Genomic DNA, 26199 nt, shown 5'->3' with positions numbered 1-26199 from the left:
CGAGCAGTTTTGCCTTGTGTGAGAGTCTGATGAGAACTCTCCATTAAAGTGCCAGGACTAGAGCATGTAGTTCAGTGGTTTTGGATGACGCAGAGCAGATAGCAGGCGCACCGGCACGTAAAAACAATCCAGCCTTAATACAGAGCTATTAATAGGGATTTACAGTCAGTATAACGTGAATGTTGGATGGCTGAAGCGAACGAGCCAACATTCGCTCATATTCAAAGTAGTAACTGGTCAGCTGTGAGGAACTCCACATGGGCTGTTTACATGCATGCAGTCAGCTCAAAAGTAATTGGTTAATACAACTTAGACTATAAGAAATCCTTCAGAACTCAATTCATATACAGAATTTTAGAACAGCTATAAAATAATTTCCTGTCTCTAATTTTTGGAGTAAGTGGAAATGAATCAAAACAGTGGATGTGAGTCGTTGTGTGATATTGTGTGCACCATAATCTGGGCAATTTCCTCAGGGTTGTCTCCATCCAAGTCAAACCTAAAGGTCACCATCTTCCTGTTGTGGGTCTCCAGCTGACACTCTGCTACCCTGTCTCCGAGGTTGGAGATCTACATGCAAGCACATCAAGAAATACATACACGGAAAGAAAAGATAATGAATGGAAACATAAATAACTTTACTGTAAGTGACACATTTCTAACAACCATTAAATAGATACTTGGTGCAGTAGAAAACAGGGCCTGTTTCTAATTTTGACTTCACAGGACTTATCAGATGTGTGCTATTACATTGAGAACATTGAGTTTCGCCTTGGTCGTCTTCTCATGGTGCGATCGACTTCGCACAGAACGTCTCTGGTGTCGCTTGGCCGAGCGCCCTTCATGACGACCTCCTCCTCCTCCCTCGTTGCCGTCGCTCAAACCTGAAGTCTCAGAATGGCCACTGAGGTACAACATAAGCAAAACACAGTAAGAGAGAAAGACCTAAAAAGAGCACTGAGTGAGAGAAAGATGTCACAAAGCTTAAATGTCATTCAGAGAAATTGCCTTGATTTCAGGGAAGAGTAACTGTGTGTGTGTGTGTGTGTGTGTGTGTGTGTGTGTGTGTGTGTGTGTGTATGTGCAAGTATTACCTCTCTATGAATGAGAGAACTTGAGGTGGCTGTAGCTGGGACTGAGGTAACTCTGAAGATTGTGAGGCAGGCTGAAACACACACATACATGCATGAAACTACGCATGACACACACGGGTGTGGTGTCACCAAAAACATCAGGAACACTGAAGGGAAGGAAAAATAGCAGGAAGTTATAACAGTTAACGCAGGTGTAAAAACAGAAGCAAATGCTAGCTAGATTATAAGAAAAGTAATTTTCAGAAGTTTAAGTAAATCCTGAGAATGTCTCAAATGACTACAAAAACAGAATATGGAACAAGGATGGAATAAACTGTATCCTTTAAATTAGAACTTTATTCAAACTTGTGAAAAACCAAGTCCACACTTACACCTTTCAAAGAAATGATGAGGTTAAGTAGCAGCCAGGTGCTGCTAATCAAATGGACTTGATGAACTGATCATCAGCCAGTGTTCATCTGGAGCATTCAGGTGTCCCACTACCCTGCATCCACCCTCCAAACCCCAAGAACAGGCCGTGCAACGCTCAGAGAAGCTGTGAATTACCCAACCCACATCTCAGACTCTACGAGCCTCAGTTAGCATGTTAAATTCTAAACTTTATGACAATACAACTAGAAAATGACCGAGTATGGAGTACACAGTCTCTTCTCTTTAAAAAGAACATGGCAGCACAGCTTAGGTTTTCAAAGCCGCATCTGAACAAACCACAAGACGTGTGGAGTAATGTTCATGGACAGCCAAGAGCAAAGTAGTGATGTTTGACCGTAATGCACAGCACCACGTATAGAGAAAAGCAAACACAGCATATCAACTGTCAAGCACGGCAGTGGAGACGTGATGATTTTGCAGACCATGAACTCCTTTGTGTACCAAAGTTGCTAAAGTCAAATCTGCGGCCATCTGTCCCACACCTAAAGCTCGGCCAAAGTTGTATCATGCAACAAGACAATGATGTCACAGCAAATCAGCAATTCAGAGTGGCTGAGAAAGAATCAAGCTGCTGCAATGACCCATTCAAAGTCCAGAACCCAACCTGACTGAGATGCTGTGGCAGGACTTTAAGAAAGCTGTGCATAAACAAATGCCTGAAAACCTCAATGAACTGAACCAATATGAACCAAGAAGAGTTACTGATCAGTGCCATAGGACATTATATTTATTTATATTTATTTTTAAACTAATCAAAAAATTAGGTTTTGCAGGTTCAACATTTTTTTTCTATTTTTTTTAACTCACTCCACCAACAAGACATGAAAGGTGTTCCAGCAATTATTAATTGCCTGTATATTGTTAAGCTTAAACTCACAAAAGGCAATTAAACAACACAAAACTGCAGCTGTGCATTTCTATTTCTTACTCGCAAAACTTTAACAGACAAAATCTCTTAAAAAACAGTTTAAAATGTAATGGAGCTGCACCGAAGATGGGTGATAATTTATAGTTCTCAGAAAGGCAATACATTTTTTTTCCTTTTTTCCCCTACATGACTTAAAAACAGAATTATCATACAACAATACTCCAGGATGTGCATTTCAGATTAAAAAAAACAGTCGAAACTAGTGCATCAAGATCTTCATAACATCTTTGTGAGGTCCTACCAGTAGAAAGGGTGAAAAAAACTTCATGCATGAGTTCCAAGATTTTTAAAATTTGGGAAAATTTTCATTTCATTCATTTTTGGTGGGTTCGACCATCTATAACCAGTACCTGAGGGGGGTCTTCCATGGGGGTATCAGGCGGGGCGCTGACTACACTGATGATTGGCACCACCGTGGCCAAAGCCTGAGGCACAGATGTGGGCACGGGAGTAGGAGGAGGAGGAGGGGAAACAATAGTAGGCACCACCCCAACAGGGACTGGCAGAGGAGAGGGAGGGGGAGCCACGGCCGCGCTCGGCATTGTGACGGCAATAGACGGCAACGGAGAAGGAAGGGTCACCAAAGGAACGGTAGAGGTAGGTGGAGTTACACCGGGCTGAGAAGGAAGGAGGAACAGAGGGAAAGAGAAAGGAAAGGAGAAAAGAGAAGGAAGAAGATAAGGAAGAGGAGAAGATGAGAAAAGCACGGGAGAAAAGTCATGGGGGGATAAGGAAGTAGAAAAACCCAGCTAGGAATCAGACATGACAAGCATGGACAGACTGAATCTGGGTCTTTACTGGTCTCCATGATAAATCATGTTAAAATAAAGATGCCAAAGGAGCGAGTCATCCACAGTTTTCCAACACATTACCGACATGTTTCACACCCTTAACAAAAACTTAACCAAGCAAGACAACAGGACCGTACATCAAGCCTGTTAGTAAGGACATCCCAAGCTCTGAAACCAAACAACACACACTGTGTGACAGAACAGCTGAGTGATACACACACCACTGTAAGACCATGCAACAACAGAGCAAACCCTACAGACAATGTGCAATACGGCTTTACAATGTAGATGGGCAACACTCTCAAAACCACATCACAAATGGGAAAAGAAGGCTAAAAACCTTCAAGAGTCAAGATGTGGAAACACTGTAAACAAAAACAGCTTTCTATTTTTACTCTTCAAGATCCAAGGTCCTGAATAAATATTATTACCTACTGCTTGGTGCAGTTTTTGATGTCGTGTGTTATAAAAAAAAATACATACAGTAACAATAAAAACTGCATGTTTGCAGAAATGGTGAAAAAACTTCACAGCTACAGAAACAAAACCAAAAATATTGCTTAATATTTGAATCATCTGCTGTCTTTTACTCAAAGATTCAATCTACACATTTGGAAAAACACATTTTTAATCGTTTACAGCGAGGCAAAGATACTACATTCATTTTTATACGCCTAAAAATGTCAATCAAGTTGGTTAATGGTGTGTTTATGTGGCCAATCTCACTGTTTGAAACAATGAAAATTATACTTTAAAAATAAAAAATGCAAGTTATGACATCATTACCGTAAAACTAAAAGACTAAAGTATTTTGTGGATGGAAGCATCCGTGCTATGACATTTAAATTCCATATTTTGTCTTTCAATCTGACATGACGTGTTACTGTTCTTTAATAAATAGTTTGCTAGATAGCGACACAATTTTTGTAGTTTTGCCTCTGTACAGATCCACAGTTAAAATCAAACAATCAAAATGTGATTCAAGTGTAGACTTTCTGCTTTATTCAAGGGGTTAAGTATTGCATTAATTGTGTAGTAATCATAACCACTTTATACACCGTCCCTGATGTCCAGAGGCTAAAAATAACCAGACGACAAACAGTTTCATGGCCAGGAGAGACCTGTTTCATTCTTATGATAAATAAAGGACACATAATATCTGAAGTGGATACAGCGTCCCAAAAAGATGTCAGTGTGAAAGAAGGAAGAAATAAAGACTAGTAGAGACTGAAAAGCTAAAAAAAACCTTTCCGAGAGACAGAACTTTACCATCCTGTGCATTCTGTAAAAAAGATAAATGCACTGATGACCTCAGCAACACCAAAAGGCTTGAAGGCCAATAAAGTGGATGATGACAGAGTTTATGATCCTTAAAAAAAAACACATTCAAAGTGCCGGACGCATCATTGTCAAAGTCTACAATCAGGTGGTTGCTTCATGAATGGAAACACAAAGGCTTCAAACAGGTGCAAACCCCTAGTTTCATCTCAAGAACAAGAAGGCCTTTTAAGGACTTTGGCGGAAAACATCTGAAAGACTCTTCACAGTTGTGGAAAAGAAAATCTTCGGACAGATGAACTCAATATAACTTGTACTAAAATGATGTCCATGGGCTCTAGTGTTAAGGTCATCCACTTCAAAGACATTCAATCCTAATATTTAAAATTATGTCAGTTTGTCCAATTACTTTTGAGCATCTGAAAATCAGGGCTTGTGTATAAAAATAGCTAAAATTCCTAAACAGCTAATGCAAAATTGTTGTTAAACCCCTTAAATTAAAGCTAAAAGTCTGCACTTCAATCACATATTGATTGCTTTACTTAAAACGCACTGCAGTGGAGTACAGAGAAGAAGAAAAAAACACTCTTTTTCCAACAAAATATTGACTTAGCCTTAATACCAAACTAAATACTGGACTATTACTGGAAATACTGCCCATCTCCATTTCCGTGCTCATGTGTTTGTTGTCCATGCTTTTAGTAAGGTGGTGAGTGAGAGCATGTGGGGTAAACAAAGATGCACTGTCAGGAGAATACACAGCTTTACTCAAAAGGTCTATGTTCTGTTCAAAGGATTCAGTAAATACATCACCATTTTACGTGAGGACAGAGACACACAGGCACAGCCACTTACAGTACAACAAACTACAGTGTCAATTAAAACGATACCTGAGACAGAGCTAGCTGAGCAACTTGGTACAGAAGATAAAGGTGCTCTAAGCTGGGAGATGGACTTAAGTCACAAAACTAAACACGCAACCACACGGCGTACCACACAAACACAATGACATACAAGTGGATACATAAAAACACATAAAAACAAACCCGGTGGTAAACACGCAGCATGCCCACGAGCAAGCCAGAGAATGGAAAGAAAAACAGAAGAAAAGTGAAGAAAGCAGAACATGCAACAAGACAAAATAACTCATATGCCCAACTACATTTCCACAGATGTGCATTTGTCTCTGGGTATTCAGGTACAGAAGTGAGGAAATGCTAACGGCAACTTGTACTCTAGCCCTGAGGTGAAATAACAGAGACTGTTATGAATCGTGTGAATTGTGAATGAATTGCGTTTAGTAGATTTGTTTCAGATTAGAATTTAAAATGTGGGCGAGCAGTCATATTATATGCACAAGTGTGTAGGTGACTAAAGTTAAACGCATATAAAAAGACCTATCACCACCCACATGTACAATTAGGAACACTTCAATCTAAGCCAATCCAGTATGCCTTAATAACCCACAATCACTTTACTTTTAAAAACTATCAACTTTCTAGAAATGTCAACAAAAATATAAACTTAAAATTCACATTTATGGAAAAGCTGCTTTAGTGGATTGGGTTAGATTAAACAGTGTTTCCTAATAAATAAATACATAATAATATATAAATTAATATATATTTAGAATGGCACCTTATTGAAAAAAGAGTCCTAGCTAAAAACATATATAGATATATATTTAACAAATACAACTATAACTGTACCTGTGCAGGCGACTGTGGCAGAGGGGTGTGTGTGGGGCTTTGAAGTGATGTGCTACTCTGGCTAGATGAGGCAACCTGGAGAGGGACAAACAGAGAAACGTGGGCGAGAGAAAACAGTGTAGATCAGGGGTGTCCAACTCCAGTCCTCGAGAGCTACTGTCCTGCAGCTTCTAGATGCATCCTTGTCTCAACACACCTGAATCAAATCAATGGCTTGTTACCATGCCTTTGCCAAACTTGATGGCATGCTGAAGAGGTAATCCAACCATTTGATTCAGCTGTGTTGGAGTGGGGACGCATCTAGCTGCAGGACAGCAGCTCTCGAGGACTGGAGTTGGACACCCCTGCTGTAGATATTTACATAAACAAAAATACTCTTTATGTGTTTGACACCGAACAAAATGATTAATTTAGCAAACTGCCAAAAGATAATATGGCTGCATTCTGACAAAATAAGGGTTACAATTAAAATGTAAACGTGACCAAATTATAAAGGGTCATAATATAAATGTTATAATTGACTATAATTTATTGCTCAAAGTTCAGTTCTTTAGAAAAAGAAACAGTTGTTTAGAAAAACTGCAGTCTCACTGAAGAAGTAGTGCCAGCTCTGTGGGAGTGGTTACTCTGAAATGAGCAAGGCGATATGCCAGTAATTTCCAATGTTTAAGTGCCAAAAACTGCACTTCCTGAGACTTCTAATAAAAAGCAAGTTTATCAACAGTTTCCCATGTTAAACCGAAACACCAAAAACCAAAACAGTTTTTGGCATCCAAGGATAACTTTCCCCTTCCTAATGACTACATGATGGGTGATTTGCTCATTTATTTATTGTTTGTGTAGAGTTCACTCATTTGGTTACTGGTTACTGGGGCATGTGGCTCCAGTGTGTCCCCAGGGGTGTTGGACCCCACAGCGTACTGATTAACACATTGATCTTACACACAAAACAAACTGGTTCAAGACGGGAAGGCTACAGGGATAACTGGGATCAATGTCCAAATGTGTAGAACACTCAGGCCACCCCATTGGGAAATAGGGGAGCAGCTGAAATTACTCTTGTAGTTGGGAGTAGTCCACTTTGAGCTACGTTTGAGCCAACACAAAGAGCTGTGAGCAAGGCTTCACCTCTTCTAACTGAACTCACTAAACTGGGCCTCTTAACTGAGGCCCTGAGAGTTTTGTAGGTTGCAGCTCCAAATACAGCTTGAGGTGATAAATTTCCACCTTTCTGTTCAAATCTGTCTCCCAATAACTGATATGGAGGTGGCCAAAACACTAAGACTAGAAAATAATGCTAAAACCAATGCCTACCTGTTGGGCGGTCCCAGAAAGTGGTGGCTGTGTGCTGGCAGGGACCAAAGGTGGTCCTGAAGTTGGCTGAGGGGAGGACACCTGAGTCTGCTGTTAAGAGTCAGATTTAAAGAAAGACAGAAAAATGGAAAGACAGGACGAGATGCAACGTCGTAGGACAAAACAATGGAGGATGGAGGAGAGAAATTGAGAGAGATTATGGACAAGAGAGAGTAAAAGAGAGAAAAAGACAATTAGAACATGTTTGTAGCTTTTGGATCCAACACTATGCATGAGTACAAACACAAGGCAGTTCTGCTCTTCTCTAGCAGTCATTTTTAATCCAGATCTTCCTCTTGTGTATGCACACATGCACACAGACACGTATACTCTAATCCAACGACAGATATATGCACACTGATATCTAATGTATGCATATACGCAGCTTGTAGTATAGCATGTACAACAGTATGGGCACGGCACTGGGGTTAGGCAGGGTGTAAGTAGGATTTATTTAACATGCAGGTCAGGACCTAAGTCATTAACAGTGGTAATAAAAAGGTGTTATATAGCCAACAAAGCACAGAGTAAGAATTGGAATACTCACTATGAATTAACTAAGATGTTTTAAAACACTTGCTGCTTTTTCAGATTTCATCCTAACACCATGTGTCCTGTCATGGCCCTACCTCTGACTCTGACAGAAAGTCTGATTCACTTGAAATGATGCAGGCTTTCTTTTAAGTCAAGTTATCATTTGTACTGTATATTTGATTTTAAATCCTTTTAATTTCATGATGGTCATCACCCTGACAGGCTCCTGTGTTCACTTAATGAATTCTTAAAATACTCTACAGTAGCACAGAGATGACTACAACCAATCCACTGATGACTGAACCCTCAGAAGGCCGGAAGCAACCGTATACTTGTCGTGAAGCTCATCTTGAGAAAGTATGGGGAAATCTTACGCAATTATGGTATGTTGCACCAGACGTACGACTACCTAGCTTTCTCTAACATTACAGGGAGTAACACAAACACATAAGAGGTTACACATATGCGATATTTAATAAATAACGTTGCTAAAAAGATCAAGAACTTAATATAAATGAGATGAAAAAAGAGCTACTGATGGACGATGAAAATGAAAATGAATAAAGGAAAGAAAGTAAACAAGAACGTCAGCGTTCTAAGGGTTTAAAGAATTTCAGCTGTGACCTTCGAACCCTGTGTAGGAAGTTGATTTTCATTGTGGGCAGGAAATGATAACATAATATGTTAAATTAAAGAACTGGCTCGAAGCCAAGCTCTTTAGCGTTTACAACACAAAACATCTGAAACACACAGATGAACGTCTCTCTGCACGGTTACATTGCTTGGTTTGTCTAAGCCTCCTTTAGTTTTGTTGTATGTTTCTGTGTGTTTAAGCATACAAATCAGCAAAGTCTTACAGCTTTATGTGAATTCAGACGTTGCATTAAATGTCATAAAATGGTGTGGATGTCTTAAAGATGCTTTTTTTAAATGTACATCTAGATTATTAATCTTAACCATTAACCTTTGTAGGAACTCTGAACTCCAGATCAAACTGACTTTGGATTTGTATGGGCAAAAATCCAAGTATACCGTAGACACAGTATACCAGCACAAACACACATTTCTCATATACTTTCATATATGAACATACAGACAAAATATTACTTACTGATAACACCAAAAATTCACAACATAAACACAGAAACAAAGGAAGCTTAGACTCGGCTCATAAAGCTTTTACACCACAGAGTGTCCCAAAGAGTCTTACTTTCAACGTAATTATCCACTTACTAAAAATAATGCCTCATATGTTAAACTTGAAATTAAATGGTTCTGGTTTCATGTTTTTAACTAAAATATTTGAAAGAATCACCCCTTTTCCTTTAATACTGTTGAAGAATTAAGAAATTACGAAGGCAGACTCTCTGTGGTGCTTGCATGACAGAAAAGGGGGATTAAATCACAAAGACTACATGATGACATAAAGAAAAAAAATACCAGAAATAAAATATGGAGGAAAAAAAACAACAGGGATTGGTGTAACAGACTCTGGGTCAGATTACCAATAAAATTCAATTTCTTTTGCTACAATTGCACAACTATGTTCCAATTATTTACTGGCTACGGGGTCCAAGAACAAGACCGTTAGAAGGATAATATTTAAATAAACTGTCAGTCTGCGAGCTGTTAATAATTTATAATCAAAAGCAGAAAATACCATAATTTAGGAATTACATTATAACCATCAATCAAAACATTCTATGTAAAATTTTGGTATAAATTTCAAAATTTAAACTAGTAACTGACCCAGAGGTCTAGGTGTGGTCTTTAGTTCTAAACATTGTACCAGAGGGGGGTTAGTGGCCTGCATGGCCAGCAGTGACTCGTGGTATGTCATATCGGGTTGAGCTGGCACCATTCCCCCGTGCCGGGCCCAGGCGCTCTGCATCAGAGACTCCAGCTGATTTGACGACGACCCCCCAAGCGGAAGCTCGGACGACGGTGTGGTGGGCAGAAAGTTCTGCACTGAAGGCGGATGCCCCTGGGGATCTGCGTGAAGAACTCCCCCTGGTGAATCGTAAGGCGCAGTGGAGGACGAGCGAGGGATGGACTGAGCAGCTGAGGACTCGAAGGAAGGAGGAAGAGGTGGCGGAGGTGGTGACTGGAACTCTCCTGCATCAGAGGAGGTCAGAGAGTCGCTGGAAGGATCGGGGCTTCTGTCCTTTACAGCCAAACCTGCGTGGTGAAGGAGGAGACTTCCCGGAGGTAAAGGGAGCTCTGGACTCACGTAAGAGTACAGCTCTTCTGTCACTGGCTGCAGACGACTATATGTGCCGGAGCCACTGGATCCTGTCCCAGGGCTGTCCTCTAGAGGGAGATCCATAGAACTCCGTCTGGCCCGGTAAAGTCTGGATGCCAGGAGGCTTGGATCTCCAGCAGCGGCTGCAGCTGCAGCGGCTGCAGCTAAATGAAACTCAAAAACACTTCCGGTAGGTGGCGGGGCGTCGGCCATTACTGGAGGTGCAGAAATAGGAAAGGAGGATGAGGAAGCATGCTGTGGAGCATAGCATCCCTCGGATGATGAAGAAGACATAGAGCCACCCATGGATGCACTCATGGGGGGTAAGGGTGGCGGTATTGGACTGTGTGCGCTCATTCTTTGCAGGATATGAGGATGTAAGAACCCTGCTTGAGATGGAGGACCAGGATCAAAACCCAAACCAGCAGCTGCAGCTGCTGCCTGCCTCTGCTGATGGAAAAGCTGGTGTGCAGTCATTGGGTAGCCTCCATATGCCATTGCTTCATAATGGTCCAATAAGGCTGCTTGATTTAGACTGAGTCTCCTCACTGCTTCCTCGTGCTCTGCTCTCATGTCTTTGAACCCGTACAAACTTGGATCAGACTGTCCTGGGAGATGGAGGGGTTCCCCAACAAGTCTTTGAGCAGCCGCTGCAAAACCAGGATTAACCATGAAGAGAGAAGGAGCCTCAACGCCCTCCATGCCAGAAAAAGGGTGGAGGCTGCTCCCGTAACGAGGGTAAGCAGGCTGAAAGTGTCGGGTATGTGCCTCGAGAATGGAAGTGCTCTTGCGTCTCTGAGTGTTGTAGGCCTTTGGAGGCCCAGTAGGAGGAGGTGAGAAGGAAATGGGACGCTCAGGGATAGAGGGGAAGAAAATAGTCGGGGGGTCTGGGAGAGTTGGAAGAGGGACGTTCCCTCCTGCTCCTCCTCCTGTGCTTGGTCCTCCGCTGAAGGGGTGTGGCATTGAATGCTGCTGTGACAGTGAGATACAATGGATTTAAGAATGACACTCAGAGAGAATGACACAGAACCACAGTAAAGGCCCAATGAAATGGAGAAAAAGAGCATAATTTCAAAGAACACCCCAAAATAAAAAGGGGGATGGGGGGTAGTCACCTTCTACACTTAAAGGAAAATTATGTGGTTATAAGCTGTTTAACGAAGTGAACCAAACTGGTAATGAAGAGATGGGAAACTGGTTACAATAGACAGATCAAGTCACACACAGCTACAGCACAAAGACAGGAACAACACCCAGAGACAAGACAGAAAAGGACAGATACACACCATCACAGGTGGAGAGAAAGTGAGTTATAAAATGCAAAGAGAGGAAAGGTTGTCTCAAAGGTTGACATTATCCTAATGCATCTGCAATCAGGAAAATTGCCTTTTATTTCAAACATATCTCTGCAAAATGTTGACCTTTTAACGTGCCAGCTGCCGCTTGCAAGAAAAGGTAGACTGCAACACTTTCCAGAAAGTGCAAATATCTTCTCACAGATTCTTCAACTATCACCTACGTCAGCGGTCCCCAAGCCCCGGGCCACCAGGCCGTGAGTCGTTTGGTACTGGGCCGCGAGAGCTGAGGCTCAGGTGTGAAATTTATGGTTTTCAGGGCTTTTATTGTTAACTCTGTTTCCCTAGGTCTTTTCCCGTACTGTAGTTGTGTGTCTTATTTTGAAAGAAATGTTTGCACGTTACCATAGTGACCAGAGATCGTTAAGGGGCAGAGAGGAAAAGCTCCTCCTGAAATGCGCCAACTCTCAATGTTGTTGGCGCATTTAAGGAGGACGCTGCTAATAAAGTTACAAAATTACACGGTGAATATGCGTTTATTATTATATTTAAAAAATACCACAGTTTTTGTCTTGGTCGTATCATTTTATTTTGTCGTATTTATCTGTGACACCTTAAAGGCCGTTTCGTGAAAATATTGTCTGACATTGAACTGGAAAAAAGGTTGGGGACCGCTGACCTACTTCATATCTTCGCTGTCTCTGCATGTTATGGGAACATCCTGTATTGTTTTTATACCACAAATAGCTGTAAAATAACCAGTTTTCCTGATTCAGGATGCACATTTTATTAGAGCATTTGACTACAGAGCAGGATTAAAGTGAAGTGCAATCAATGCGTATTTAATAGGACTATGCGGTGGCCAGTAGAGGCAGAGAGAGTTTTATAGAGACGTATTTCTAGAATCAAAGACTCACAAAAGAGTCTGAAAATCTAAATGAAAAAAAAGTGAACTGGGTGGATGTGATGTGATGTTACAGGAAGTTTGAGAACTTTAGAAGCGCTAACCTAAGCACACTACATTTAGTTCATGTAAACTATCCTTTATGCCAGATGTTGTTTTACTAACTCATCATTTTAACTTTTATTGAATTTCTCTGAAGCAATGAGCTTGCATATTTTCTATATTTAATAGTGCAAATGCAGATTTCATAAGATCAACAAAGGACCTTATCCTGGTTGCTTAAACCAGAAAAATGTTCAAATCGTAACCAAGAAAAAGAATCAGCACTCTAGTGAGCATAAAACAAACTATGTCAGTTACTAATATGTACATGGTGTCATATTGTGTTTCCATATGCAGCATCACTGGGAACTTTTCAATAATGCAGTTTTGCATTTTTCTAAATTTTTCATTTCAGACTCAATGTGGCCCGTGCCCATCATCTTTTTCTCTCTCGTCCTCTTTGGTTCCACCACTATGGCCCAATTATCTCTTTAGAACCTACAGGGGTTGAGAACAGGGCAGGTAGGCTGGCCCGCCGCTGCCTGGCCCTGGGCTGAGAAGAGGCAGAGTGAAGGGGCAGGACTGTCTCCAGGGCCTTGGAGAGGCACCTAGTGAATGTGTCCCTCTCTGATGTGAGAGGTGTGCATGATGAGGCAGTGGTGTAAGGGGACGAGGAGGACAGGTCTGGAGGTGTGGCGGGCTGTTTTGGAGGAACAACCTGGGGCGGAGGAACGTGAGAAAAGGAGTAGGAGGAAGGGGGAACGCAAACAGACATGCTACGACATCGACGGTGGTGCGACACAGGCTGCAGGCCAGGGAGGGTTGATGGAAGAGGGACCAACATGAAAAACAAACACAAAAAGAAAAAAAAAAAGCAGGAGAAAAGGTACTTAAACACAGACCACAGCAGTTATAGACAAAATTAAAATAAAAACCAAATTATACCATAAATAAAAGTCACACTTTTACAGTTTTTACATCATCGAAAAAAAACCAACCAAACAATTACAATTATTTTGTGAGAGAAAATGTTTCAGATTTATAAACAACAAGTTTCTCAATGGAGCTAATCATTTGCAAGTCATCTATCATACCGTTAAAAGTGTCCAGTTTCACAAATATCACAAAGACACAAAAATAAACTGTAAATTAAAGAAACAGAAAAAAATATATCAGACTTCAAAAAGAAGCAAACAAAGAATGATTTTTCAAAATAACTCATTAAGACTTCATTTGATGTTATAAACAAACCAGTCTGTCTATTTCACCACCTCCAAGAATTGGCTTTGATGAGAAAATAAGCTTTCTGAGTAATTCAGTTGCAGTTCAAAGAAAGCCTTAAAAAGGCCTTTAGTTATATAATCAATCGGTCTAAATCTAGGTGAACAACAACAGTCTCAGTCTGTGTGGATGCTCGTAATTTACAAGTCAGATGAGGGCATAGAAACCAGAGGTCATCACGTGTAATGGCGAAAATTAGAATTAAAACGTTCACCTCTCCATTACGACTACTTTTAACAAGAAATGTGATTCATACGCTCCAGCAGTAAATAAGTCAACCTAGATCTAAATCTTGGCCACTAAGAGAAAGAGCATAAAACTATGTCAGTTCCTTGAGAAAAAATATCTAATGTATTGTAAATAAATAATGACCTGTGATGATCTCAACATGTTCCTGTTTGTGTCCAAACAGATGTGCCCAAATATGAATGAATAAAACAAATGAAATACACCAAACAGAAAGAAATAACAGAATGACAACTACCGCAAAAATGAAATTTATAACTGTAACGGAAAAAATATATAGAGACAGAAGGACAGGAAAGCAGGGTTTAAAGACAGAGAAGAGAGGTGGTAACTGTCTGATAATGAGAGATGATTTTTTTGGAATAAAGAGAGTACTCACTGACCTATTGACTGAGTAACAGACATAATACATCTGACTATGTTTGACCTTACTGATGGATTAAAGTGGCTGAAATATTATAACTGCCATACTGGGTTAAATGTTGAAGGCTGCATGCCTCGGTGAAGAATAAGTCAAATCAGTGCCTTGTGTTATTTATCTTCCTGAAGTGTAATAAAGTTACCATCTTGAAGTAAAAGCCAATTAACTGCATTCTTTTAGTTTTATAAATACAGGCGGTTGAAATTCCCCGCACCATTTCCAAGCACCGCAAAGTTCATTCCAACTCACTCCCACTCCAACACAGGACGCAGCGCTCACTGCAAACTGACGAGTCGTGTTTAATCACATCTGTGAGCACCGAGAACATTCTAACCATCACAGATGTGGCATGACTGTCACGTGTAGTGACTCATTTGAACGAAACCTCCACTTACCATCGGCTGCGGCGGCTGGGCATAGCCCGGGTGCTGCTGTGGGGTAGCAGAGGGGGTAGGGGGATAGGGGTCTGGGGCTGGGAAGGAGGCTGGCTAGAAGGGGGCAGCTGTACGACATGGTCAGCTGACCCAGGTGGGGGGAGTCTGAGGAGAAAACAGAGGAACCCTGGCCACTGTCCACGCCTCCTTCAGCTGAGAGGGACACAGAAACAGACTTTTTACTGGAGTAAACTTTTCTAATGCCCGACTCTAAATACTGTATCGAATTTGAAAAGTGAACCAAGAATGGCTGCTTCTGATTTGAAGGAATACATTTAAACTTGATGCTAGAAAACCTTCCTGGCCTTGGTAGGCAAATATAACAACTGTTGAAATCGACTATTTAGACTAGACCTCCTTATCTGGGTACTTACATGTGTGTGAGATGCTCGCCTGCTGATAGAGAAGCTGGTGCTGCTCCACTTCGGCCTCCTCGGTCTCTGCCTGCAGACAAGCACCCACAGGAGAGGGTCAAACTGAAGCAAAATAAGAATAAAACTCCTATTTCTCTGACCCTAATGTAAAAAAATGACTCCACCATATGATAGGAAGAGCAAGCAGTGGATAGAAATGACCTATATGGTCACATGTTGGAAAAACAGGGCTTTAAGTAACTGACTAAAAAGATCAACCTACGATACAACATCCCAGATCTCAGTGTGCTCTTGTAACCATGACTACATCAGAAGAGGATGTGCCACCTTCAAATGCTTGATAGTAAGTCCCAATCCTTACTGTGAACTGTTCTTCGAGACTCTTTTGGTTGGTTGTAATCATTTGAAAAGAAAAAAAAAAACACTTGCGGCTGCCAGTGGTACCCCTCAGCCTTCTGGTAGATACACCTATGGTGTCAAATTTAAAATCCTACCTGACCTCATTCTTGAGCTTGTGCAGTAGATGGCTAAGTGTTTGTTTTCATTACAGTGCTTTTTAACTTAGAGTCAGACACCAAACTAATGCGATGCCCGTCAGTCCGACCGACCTGTGTGTGTGAAGCTTTGTGTGTATCGTGTTGCTGTTGTTGCTGCTGCTGCTGCTGCTGCTGCTGTTGTTCTGCCTCCAGCTTCCTCTTCTCCTGTTCCTCTCGAACCAGCTGCCTCTGTTCTCGCTTCCTCCGGATCAGAGACACGCGGTCCTTGATGGCCTTGGCCATGGTCTTATGGTCAGCCTCAGCAACATAGCCAGACTCAACCTGTGGGATTTAAGAGAAGTCACACAGAGACAGAAAAAAAAAAAAAAAAAAGCACAACGCCATTCATCATTCCTATATGAATGAATGTCCCATTTTCATCTCTCATTACAATATATTTCTTTCCTCATTCCCATATGTCTCCTCTGTCCTTCCTAAATCCATCATTTTCTCCCTCTGACATCCATTATTCCACAATGAATGGAGTAATAAATGGATTTGTTCCTATTCACTGTACTCACCATTTCCTGGGCCACATCTTCAGGGACGTCCTTGTTCAGGTCAAAGGAGAACTCGATGGCTTCGTTGTCTTTGTATTTTCCTGCAAACATGTTAAAAATTGCCAATCAGGCAATTACCTATAGTATTAATGTACTGTTATTGGTTGTCCAACCAAACACGCGCTTTGATTTTTGACCAGTTTAATATATTGAACCACTAAGAAAAACGGCTACACACTTATATCTGAACACATATGACAAATAGAGTCAAATTTTGTCCTGTGATGTGAATAATGGCATCATCAATAATGATAAAATCATGCCTTACCTTTGAGCTTCTTCACGTCTTCTATCCTGAGCCACAGTTTAATAGCAATCATTTCTCCATCGTCCTCTTCTGCCAGTTCAACCCTGACCCCTGTTTCCTCCTGGAAGAACGCATGGTTCAACAGGATCTTTATGGCATACCTAGAGGAAGAAGGCGAGATGGATCAAGCTCAGTACAATATATTCACTGCAGATTCAACAGGAGAGTTATACCGTAAATGAGAGAGAACTGGAATTATTTCTAGATACCACTTGATATCAATTTATTCAAAACCTGCAATCCCTTGTGAGCTGATCCCTAACTCATGAGCTAAGAGGAAAGACAAGGTATTTGATTAATCTTCTGGGAATCGTAACATGCTGACGACATGTTGTCCTTAGATAGCTTTGAAATCGCTTTTGGAGCCTCCAAATGTTTCTTGGGAAAAGGAAAGTAGTTTAAAAAAAACCGTCAGCAATGCTAAAAATGGTTATCGGTTTCCTAGAAAAATATGAAAAAGATACAGTAACTGAATCTGGATAATTTGGAGAAAGAAGATTTTGAGAAACAAAAGAAGATCGAGTATGAGAGCGAGGGGTAAAGTTGCTTTGGTTAAGCTTGTGAAGCAGAAGACGAGAGACTGTGGTGAAAGTGTTGGCAGGCAAACAGCATGTGGAGAGAAAACAGAGCACTTCTTAATTTCTAACCAAGAAGGCATGAGTTTTTAAAAAAACATAACCTTTTTTTTTTTAGAGGAGGATTAACGGATAAATCTGTCTACCCATGAAGAGACTAAATAACAATGGAATCGATTAAATAAGGCCATTTTAATTGTTGAGTTTGCAAACATGCAAACATCCACAGCCTAAGAAATCACACCAAGCCCAGATGCACATTTAGCATCAATGGTTTTTGTCTGTGACTCACCTCTCATCCTTGTTAGTTCTGATGCAGCAGTCGATAATTTCTTTCACCTCGGGAATGGCTACCTTGTCAAAGCTGGCAGGCTTCACTCCCTGCACAGCAAAAATAGAAGAGCAGTGAAGGGAAGGAACCTTTCAGAGAAGTCAAACAAGCACACACATAAAGGATAAAAAGAGCATTGTGTGATTTTAGGCTGTCCCAGACAAATCATGACTAGTGTGACTATGTCTTTGGCAGTGGCTCCTGCAAGCAGTTCAAAACTGGTTACTAGAACAATTTTTCCATTAAAAATAGCCTGGGGAAAAATTCTGACTATGCCAGAAATTTAGAGTGACCACTTCTCAACATGATATCTGCTGCTACCTACATATATATACTTACCAACCAAAGCATATAATGACATGGTGATCAATGTAAAATCAATTCAAAAGATGTTATAATCATATAGCTAGATCCATTAAATACCAATGTCCTGTTTGTTAGGTCCCAGTTGCCAAGAATGCTAAGGTTACATGGTGTGTAGGCACCTTTAAACTCTTTCCTTAAATAGATGAGATTTATTTAAGTTGGCATATTTATTCATTTTTAGATACAGAATGACAAAATGCAAATGCAAAACCTAAACACCAGATCCCTATATTGAGGTGATCTGGCAGCTCAGTAACACCCTCACTTTTGACTGAAATTCAGTTGCACAGGTCTCTGGTCCAACTGCAATCAATCTCAGACAGATTTGTTGAAGGTTTGCAAATAAGTGCTTTTGAACTAAACACAAACAGATTACACACACATTGCAATCAGTCTGAGTAAATCTGCGCCGATGAGAAAAACTCATCTGTGATGTGTTTCTTTGGAACAGGGCACTCAACTCAACTCAACTCAACTCAACTCAACTCAACTCAACTCAACTCAACTCAACTCAACTGATCACCAGAAGGTTGTATTCTGGGTTCATTCCTATACAAAAGCAAGGCTGCCAAACGCCTGTGTCATTTTGCAGTTAAATCCCTGTCCTGCACAACTTTGTCACTTTTTCTATTGGAATTTCTGTTCAGGAATGACTCTGAATCCAAGTAGTTAATGTGAATTTCTGTTTATGCAAAGCTCAACAGATTGTGATTTATCACAAATAAATGCAGTATTATCAAAAACAGGCTGCATGTAACTGAAAATTGACCACATTCAATCACAAACTGATAGCAGACTGGTTGCAGACTGACTGCGAGTGGTCCCAGAACTGGTCCCTGTCTTCAAAGTGCATCATTTCAAAGGCTCATTACACAAGGTCACAATTATTTTGGTTGTGCTACGTCTCGAACCGCTTTTTTCCCTTGCATGTCTCTGGCATTTGAGGAAGCAGTCACTACAAATAACACTGTTGTTTTTGGCTGATGATAAAAAATGTCAATCCTGATGGGAAGGGTGTCTTTAATGTCTCCATCCAAAGGTAATGAGGCACCACTGAATGGTTTGGGGAGACTGAAAATTATGCTGTGACATTTAAAGTCATCAGATTTCAACTTAACTGAACACTGAAGGAAGCGTTCGGATCAACGTGAATAGTTTTGTCGATCTGACAGCATGTTGTGGCCAAAGTCTAACTAAGACATTTTCTGTTGGTACGATTTTCCATCTTCTTAACGTTAAACCACTTAAATTAGGTTCAGAAAGCACTATTGTGTTGTCTCTGTGCATTATGGTGAATGATCAAAGTATTACTGCATTATCAGCCGGCACTAGTTATACTCAATTGAGGGTTGGGTTAAAACAGTTGACAGACAACAGGTTCTGAACTGTGTGAGAGAGTAATAGTTTGACCCAGGGTTAAATTCCACATAAATCCAGTTGTCCCATCAGGTATAAATAATGAAGTGGAGCCTTTCAGAGCCAATTAAGAGCACACCAACAGAACAAATCAGCAGGAACCCAAAGGGCAGCCCCCTCCAAGGCCTGACAAACACTGGGAATGACTCCCAAATTATTTGAAAAAAAGAATAAAGTTCAAAAAACATTAAAAGAAAAAAAATACACAAGACACAAACAGTGGAAAATAGATATTAGCGTGACAGGACACAGGTTTTACAGAGTAGGAGATTTTTCAGCACTTAGAAGTAACTGCAGTAGGAACAAGGGATGCCTGAAATCCCATCCAGTTTAAGCCACACAGCATAGCAGAAAGCATCCTAATGAGCTGGACTTTTGTTCAAATCAATTTTATACTACAGAGAAACAAAACAGACAGAAGCAACCACAGACAAGAAAGGAGCAGAAGCTAATTCATTAATAAACACAAGACAGCAAAAGAAAACACACTTTAATTTGAATTTGAATATAGATTTGTCTTCAGTCTTGCATCTCCTAGGTGCTCATCTGAAACGCAGTTATTAAAAATATGCAACTGGCTGGTAAAACAATCAGAGTCGAGCAAATCTCAAACTGCACAGAAGCAAGAAAAACACGTTTAGAACAGCAGGGAGAAGATTAGAGAGAAAGACAAAAACTTTTTTTTGTCACTTACCAAGAAAGTAGTCAAAGAAGTTTGACTGACTGATGCGTTTGGAAAAACAAAGAGTTTTAGGCTACTCTGTTTGACTAGCAGCTGCTTGTCAGACACACAAACCAGCAAATGACGACTTCTTTCTGCTCTTCCAGCTTCCTTTCCTCCTTTCTTTTGTTTCTTGGCATGTTTCTCTCCTGCTACCCCACCAGTTCACCATTACATAACAACCCTATCTCTCTCCTTCTCCCCATCACGCACACACACACTCTGAGATTCCAGGGCCAAACAAAGTTAGGACTGACGGGGGAAGTAATGCTATTAAGTCTGACAGAAGAAGAAGAAGAAGGAGAGAGGGATGGAGAGAAAGCTAGATTTTAGTTAAATAAGGCTGATTGGAGGCAAGGAATGTTCCAGGATGAGAAGGACAACGAAGCATGTCAACAACACAATTTGTCAAGCTATAAGAAGCTAAGCCATAAAGCATACCCTACACATCTTCCTGCCAGCGTTTCAGTGATGCAAAAATCATACAAAGAGCCTTTTTTATTTCTAGAAAAGAACCAATTAACAGAATTTCCTGCCAAACTTTTTAAAAGTGGAAATGTGATCCTTATTTGTCATTTTTTTTTATATCATATACGCTACTGTTAACATGATAGATGCTTTTTGGAAAATGTTGAGAGGAGCATCTGAGGCTCCTCTAAATATTCTGTTTTAGGCTCTTGGTTCAGTGTGATGTCAGTGAGAGGATGCGAGCAGCAGGGTCATCTCAGCACACAGCCGGTGGGGTTCGAATCTTTTGTTTGGGAGGGGAAGTCAATCAGAAGAAAGGCAGAGGAGCAACTGGAGCTACCGAAGCAGCTTGCTGCAGACAGCAGACAATGAAAGAACAAACATCTGGTTACAAGAGGCAGTGAGTCTAACACTTTTGTTGCAGATGGCAGCTGAGTTTCTCTTCGTGGGTTTCAGCTAAAACATATCAGGGGTTAACTAACTCATGAGGAGGGTCGACAGGGGGAGAAACGGAGGATGGAGAGCTGGTTGGATGGATTTGGCAATGAAATGAAAGGAAGCAGCTGACCGAGGCACCCTGGCGTTGCCACTGTGTTGAGCGTGACAACAACTGACGTTAGCTATTTGGCCAGTTACGTCCAGTTCATGGGAAACAAGCAGAACAAAGCATCACTACGATAATGTAATAGTTTGATCAAATTGAGGATGCGATTTTGGTTTTGTCAGACAGAGAAGAAAGACGAAAACCAATCAAAGAACAGGAAGGTAAGAGAGGCAGAGAGCCAGACGGACATGTGGACTGAAATACACTGTCTGAGTTTATTCCGCCCAGGAAGCTTCTTAAATTAAAATGAGAGATTCAAAGACTGAACGATGAAAGAAGGAAGAAAAACAGGGAGGAAATCCAAATCCAAATCCCTTCAGTTTGAATGGGCTGGACTGTATGGATGGACACTAAAAGAAGCTGAAATGAACATTTAAATTGAATCTAAACGCACATTAATTAGAGTTTTAACACATGGGTTATTAAGATAAGAGCCAATCAGCTGCGAGTGTGGCTATTAAGTTATTAATTTTTAAAGCTCGACTCTCCTCAGGTAACAGCAGCAGTTGTTTAAGCTGGAGAGGATGCTGCACTCATCCGTAACAAATGATAAACTTCTTTTAATTCAACGACATGCACCATTAGCCAGGAATTCCAAAATAACTGTAGAGTCTTTGAGCATCCTATTTGTTTAGCACTGATACTTTAGCAGCATTAAAAATGTTCCATTTTCAAGAATCATTACACACACATGGTGTCATGCTCCTGGGTCCTGGACCGACGGTTTTAAATTTAAGACTCTGAATTCTTGTTTATTGTTTAATATTCCATTTGGGTTTCAGTTTGCTTATTGTTGAGTTCTTTCTTTCCGTTCCTGTTTATACACATTAGCATTCTGGTAAACCTCATTGGATATTTTCATGTTATCCTTCTACCCCATCCCTCTTGTGTCTTTCTGTGTCAAGTTTAAGTGTGACAGGATCTTAAATCTGGGTGTAGCAGGTCACTTCCTATTTTATTTTGGTAGTCTTGTCTCCTGTGTCTTGTTACGCTCAATTACTTTCACCTGTTTCCTCTCATTAGCCCTCAGTGCGTCCTGTGTCCTTGAATAAATTAGCAATATGTGTTTCATTTGTTCATTGTCCTGTTGTATTGTTTCCCCCATGTGTTGTGGATTTTTGGCACTTTGCATTTTGGCCTCAGTTTTAGATTTGTGTCTGTCTGTCCAGCCAACTGTCAACTAAATTCTAGAAAAGGAGGGACGTTACGAAATCTGTGAAATCTTATGAAATCTGCCTGGATGGGATGATGCCAGACGAAGAAAAGAAAAGAAAAAAGTAGGGGTTTGTGCCAGTACACTTTTTGAAATGTAATTTCTGGCAATCAGAAGACATTTTCAATAACTCAACAAATAACTAAACTCACCAGACAACATAAAACCCATGTTATTACTTTCATTATGCAGAAATTTTCATTACTGGAAATATTTCTTCATCTTATGTTTGTCATTTCAAAACCAAGTTAATCTTTTACTAGACTAAAGCAGGGGCGGAGAACTCGAGGCCTCGAGGGCCGGTGTCCTGCAGGTTTTAGATCTCACCCTGGGTCAACACACCTGAATCAAATGATTAGTTCATTACCAGGCCTCTAAAGAAATCACTTTTTTGTCATTCATTGTATTTTCAACTAAAAATCTCTTCTGTGTCCACTTCCAATATTACCTGGAAGTGGACCGAGTAAAGAGTAAGCACAGAACATTTGTTTTAACCTGACAATGGACTAAAATGCAACCCCCCAAAACGCCCCAGAGTGCTACCAGTATTCAAACTATCTCCCCGTTGGGGATGTGGCCTATTCCCTCAGGCGGGCGATAAAAATAAGTTATTCTCATGCACTGTTTCATCTCAGCGCGTGTGTCAGTCTCACTGCTTTTGCTGACATTTATGGAGGTGAACTGTACTCTCCCCAGCTCAGCTCACAGCCTTAGTGTTTATGGAACAGAGCTCAAGTTCTATTAATTATATTGCATTACACTAAGTGGAATAAAAGCTTCTCAATAAGTGTCAATTCCTCTAAAATAACTAGAGACTGACTATCGATTTCAGATTTGCGTTTGGGAAAAGTGCTTTCCGTTCGTTTTTATCCCTTCGCAAGACAAACTGCAATGTAGTGTGGGAGGGAGAGAGCATAAGCAAAAGCATAAGACTAATCAGGGCAAAAACACAATCATATGACTGGATCTTCTGCAGCTCATGCCAAACTTGTTAATACAGTCAGTAAACAAGGGTGAGGAGGAGTGGCTCACAGCGGAAAATGGAGACAGGAGGCAAAATCAACAAACGAGGCCTTTAGATACAACACTGGTTTCCTACCACTCTCAGCTGATGCACCTGCAGGTACAGACTGAGCACAGAATACTTACACTAGTAACTCGTCTGTAGATCTGGGCAGCATTTTGGCATTCGGAGTAGGGGTACTCTGAGGTAGCCATCTCCAACATACACATCCCAAAAGCATAGACGTCTACAGATTCATCATACTTCTCCTCATACATCTCTGGAGCCATAAACTCTGGTGTACCTGGTGATTAGAAAGTGGAGAAAAACATGTATGTTATGCTAGGACACGCTCTTAACTTGCACACCATGACGTACAAATACTGTAAAAATTATAAAACATAAGAAGAATCAGAGATTTAAATCTAATAAAATCCAGCTGGAAATAAAAGGGCTAAAATTCCAAACCTACATCCACTTAGTGGTGCCACAGACTCGGTTTGTGGAAGTGAAGCCTGAATACTTGAGGTTTGCCTAATTGCTATAAAGAAGCAGTTAGATTTACTGAGCTTCTCATTCTTGTCTCAAGTGTGTATATTCGCGTACTTGGTGCGAGCAGAGCTTGAATACCTGTGGTCAGCTGTACAACAAAACTACTGAAAGGTACCCAGGTTATTATGAGGGAAAACTACAGACTCAAAGTATGTGTCATAAACATTGTGCGTGTGCGGTGCACTTTCGGTTTATGTGTTTGTAACCGTTACATTTCCAGACAACTTAATCTTAACTTACTAACAGTTTCTTTGGAAGCTGTATCACTTTTCACATGCCTGCGGTTCGCTTTAACAACCAGACATTTTTCAAGTAGTAAAATTTATCTACAGTGGGCGTGTACATAATGCGCCTATGCATGTAAAGTGGTTATTATCGCCGCAGCAAGCTCAAATAAAAGATCAGAGTTATTTCAGTTTCGCAGCCTTTGCAAACCACATTTTTGTGTCTTAGCATTTCTGAGAATTTGGGATGCTGCGTATGCACCGTCCTACCTATGACGCTCTTGGCAAAAGAGGCTCTCTTCAGCGTGGCCAACCCCAGGTCCCCTATCTTCACCGAACCCGTGGGCCCTGTGATAAAGATGTTGTCGCATTTCAGGTCTCTGTGAATGATGGGTGGCGCTCTGGTGTGCAGGAAGTGAAGGCCTTTCAGGATCTGTCTGCACCATGAGCGCAGAACTTTGATTTTCATCACCTTGAATCGCTTCAGGTAGCTGCAGGATGAAGAAATCGCACATAAGAAACTGTGTTGTTGGGCAAAGCAAGAGAAAGTGGTCACAACTATGCACACAGGAGGAGATTCAGCTCTTGTATCTTGTTCAAGTGGCCTTTGTCCCGGCACTCCAGCTGCCAGCATATGGCCTCTCAGAATATCACACTGTGTAAAACCACTAGCTACAGAAAATCACTTTTTAAATGCAGCTGCTCTACTCTGCATAAAAAACTATGAAAGACACAGCTATGCAAGGACCAAATAAGGGAGTAAAAAAGCAGAAACATGTAGTGCTGCACAGAAATGTCTGAAAGCAGCTGTAGCATCAATGGGCAGCCAGCAATCTTAATCTCAATCTGTCTTTATTCAGCAGATCGTTATTTACTTGTTTTCTCCGAAGGCAATTGTACACAGCAATCAAAAGGTTTCGACTACTGTCCCGTACATGCAACAGGTGCCTGCAACGGCTTCTATGAATTGGGATTGTATCTTACGTTGCTTAAAATTCAGCCAGATCTACTTCTGCATCAGTTCTTTTTTCTCTCTCTTCACTAAACTTGGAACCCATCCCAGTAAACACCCTGCGGAAAGAAGGGAAACACCCTTTGACAGGCTGCCAGGCCATCATAGATCCAACTCAGATCCACACCTATGGGTGATTGAGTCGATCCACCTGGTTTGTATGTCTTTGGAATGTGGGAGGAAAATGAGAGGAAATTCCACAGAAATGTTACAACAAAACAGCAAAGTACTGTCAATCTAGACTGAACATTTCTCCTATTCGTAGCTTTTTTGACTAAATCAGATGCAGTTCTTGTTATTTCCAAGAGCTCTAAGAACTCACTCAGAAAACATTTGTCTGTCTTGATTAGCTGACTGAAAATCAATTCAACTCTACAGAGAAATGTGCGTTTTCCTCTTCTCGGTATTGTGCCAAATGTGACCAAGGAGCACGGTAGGCAGGGCGTACTCCTGAGATCAACCGCCCCGTGAGTCTTCTTCATGGTGTGCTAATTTCACAGCCTTAAAGCAGGCAGAGGAGCTAAGTAATTGTGGCTTTGATCTAATTAGTGTATTTAATTCAATATCCAAGCTTAGCTCAGAAATGTCCCCATGGATCTGGTGAATAGCAGGCAGCTGACTGAACTATAGACTGACTCTGCAAACAATGTTTCTGTCTCAGACAGCAATGCCCTCTTCCAGCTCTGCTTCCAGACAGCTGACCCGATGCAGAGCGACATCAATAAGTCTGACTCCAGCATTACCGTCAGCTCCACGGTGTCACCGGCTGCTCTAATAATTCAGCACCTGCAACTCTGTCCTAACTGACAAGAAGAAGCTCACACAACACCGTGTGAGCATTACAGCATTATAGAGCGGTGTGTTTAAGCCACATCCAGACTGCTGTGTTACAGCCACAGAGGCTCAACAACTTTTAGCTGTGGCCCAGTATCTTTGACGGAGCAGAAAGCATC

The 26199-nt window shown here is 41.0% G+C and overlaps 1 protein-coding gene across 1 annotated transcript in view; it reads right to left on the bottom strand.

Moving 5' to 3' along the window:
* The window catches only part of LOC100690016 (serine/threonine-protein kinase WNK1), a 93685-nt gene that overhangs the window by 20531 nt on the left and 46955 nt on the right, over nucleotides 1-26199 (bottom strand). The window contains exons 4-20 of the mRNA XM_025899839.1: nucleotides 24505-24725; nucleotides 23605-23762; nucleotides 17629-17717; nucleotides 16723-16862; nucleotides 16416-16495; nucleotides 15967-16176; nucleotides 15359-15428; nucleotides 14946-15137; nucleotides 14800-14828; nucleotides 13105-13407; nucleotides 9909-11333; nucleotides 7547-7636; nucleotides 6233-6307; nucleotides 2805-3071; nucleotides 1095-1165; nucleotides 751-904; nucleotides 454-570 (exon numbers count right to left, since the gene is read on the bottom strand). Coding sequence (XP_025755624.1) covers nucleotides 454-570; nucleotides 751-904; nucleotides 1095-1165; nucleotides 2805-3071; nucleotides 6233-6307; nucleotides 7547-7636; nucleotides 9909-11333; nucleotides 13105-13407; nucleotides 14800-14828; nucleotides 14946-15137; nucleotides 15359-15428; nucleotides 15967-16176; nucleotides 16416-16495; nucleotides 16723-16862; nucleotides 17629-17717; nucleotides 23605-23762; nucleotides 24505-24725 — 3691 coding nt within the window. The remainder of the gene's footprint in view (nucleotides 1-453; nucleotides 571-750; nucleotides 905-1094; nucleotides 1166-2804; nucleotides 3072-6232; nucleotides 6308-7546; nucleotides 7637-9908; nucleotides 11334-13104; nucleotides 13408-14799; nucleotides 14829-14945; nucleotides 15138-15358; nucleotides 15429-15966; nucleotides 16177-16415; nucleotides 16496-16722; nucleotides 16863-17628; nucleotides 17718-23604; nucleotides 23763-24504; nucleotides 24726-26199) is intronic.

Source organism: Oreochromis niloticus, linkage group LG17 (assembly GCF_001858045.2).
Source record: "Oreochromis niloticus isolate F11D_XX linkage group LG17, O_niloticus_UMD_NMBU, whole genome shotgun sequence".
Taxonomy (NCBI): Eukaryota; Metazoa; Chordata; class Actinopteri; order Cichliformes; family Cichlidae; genus Oreochromis; species Oreochromis niloticus.
The sequence above is the reverse complement of the archived record's forward strand: the minus strand, read 5'-3'. Positions and strand labels throughout refer to the sequence as shown.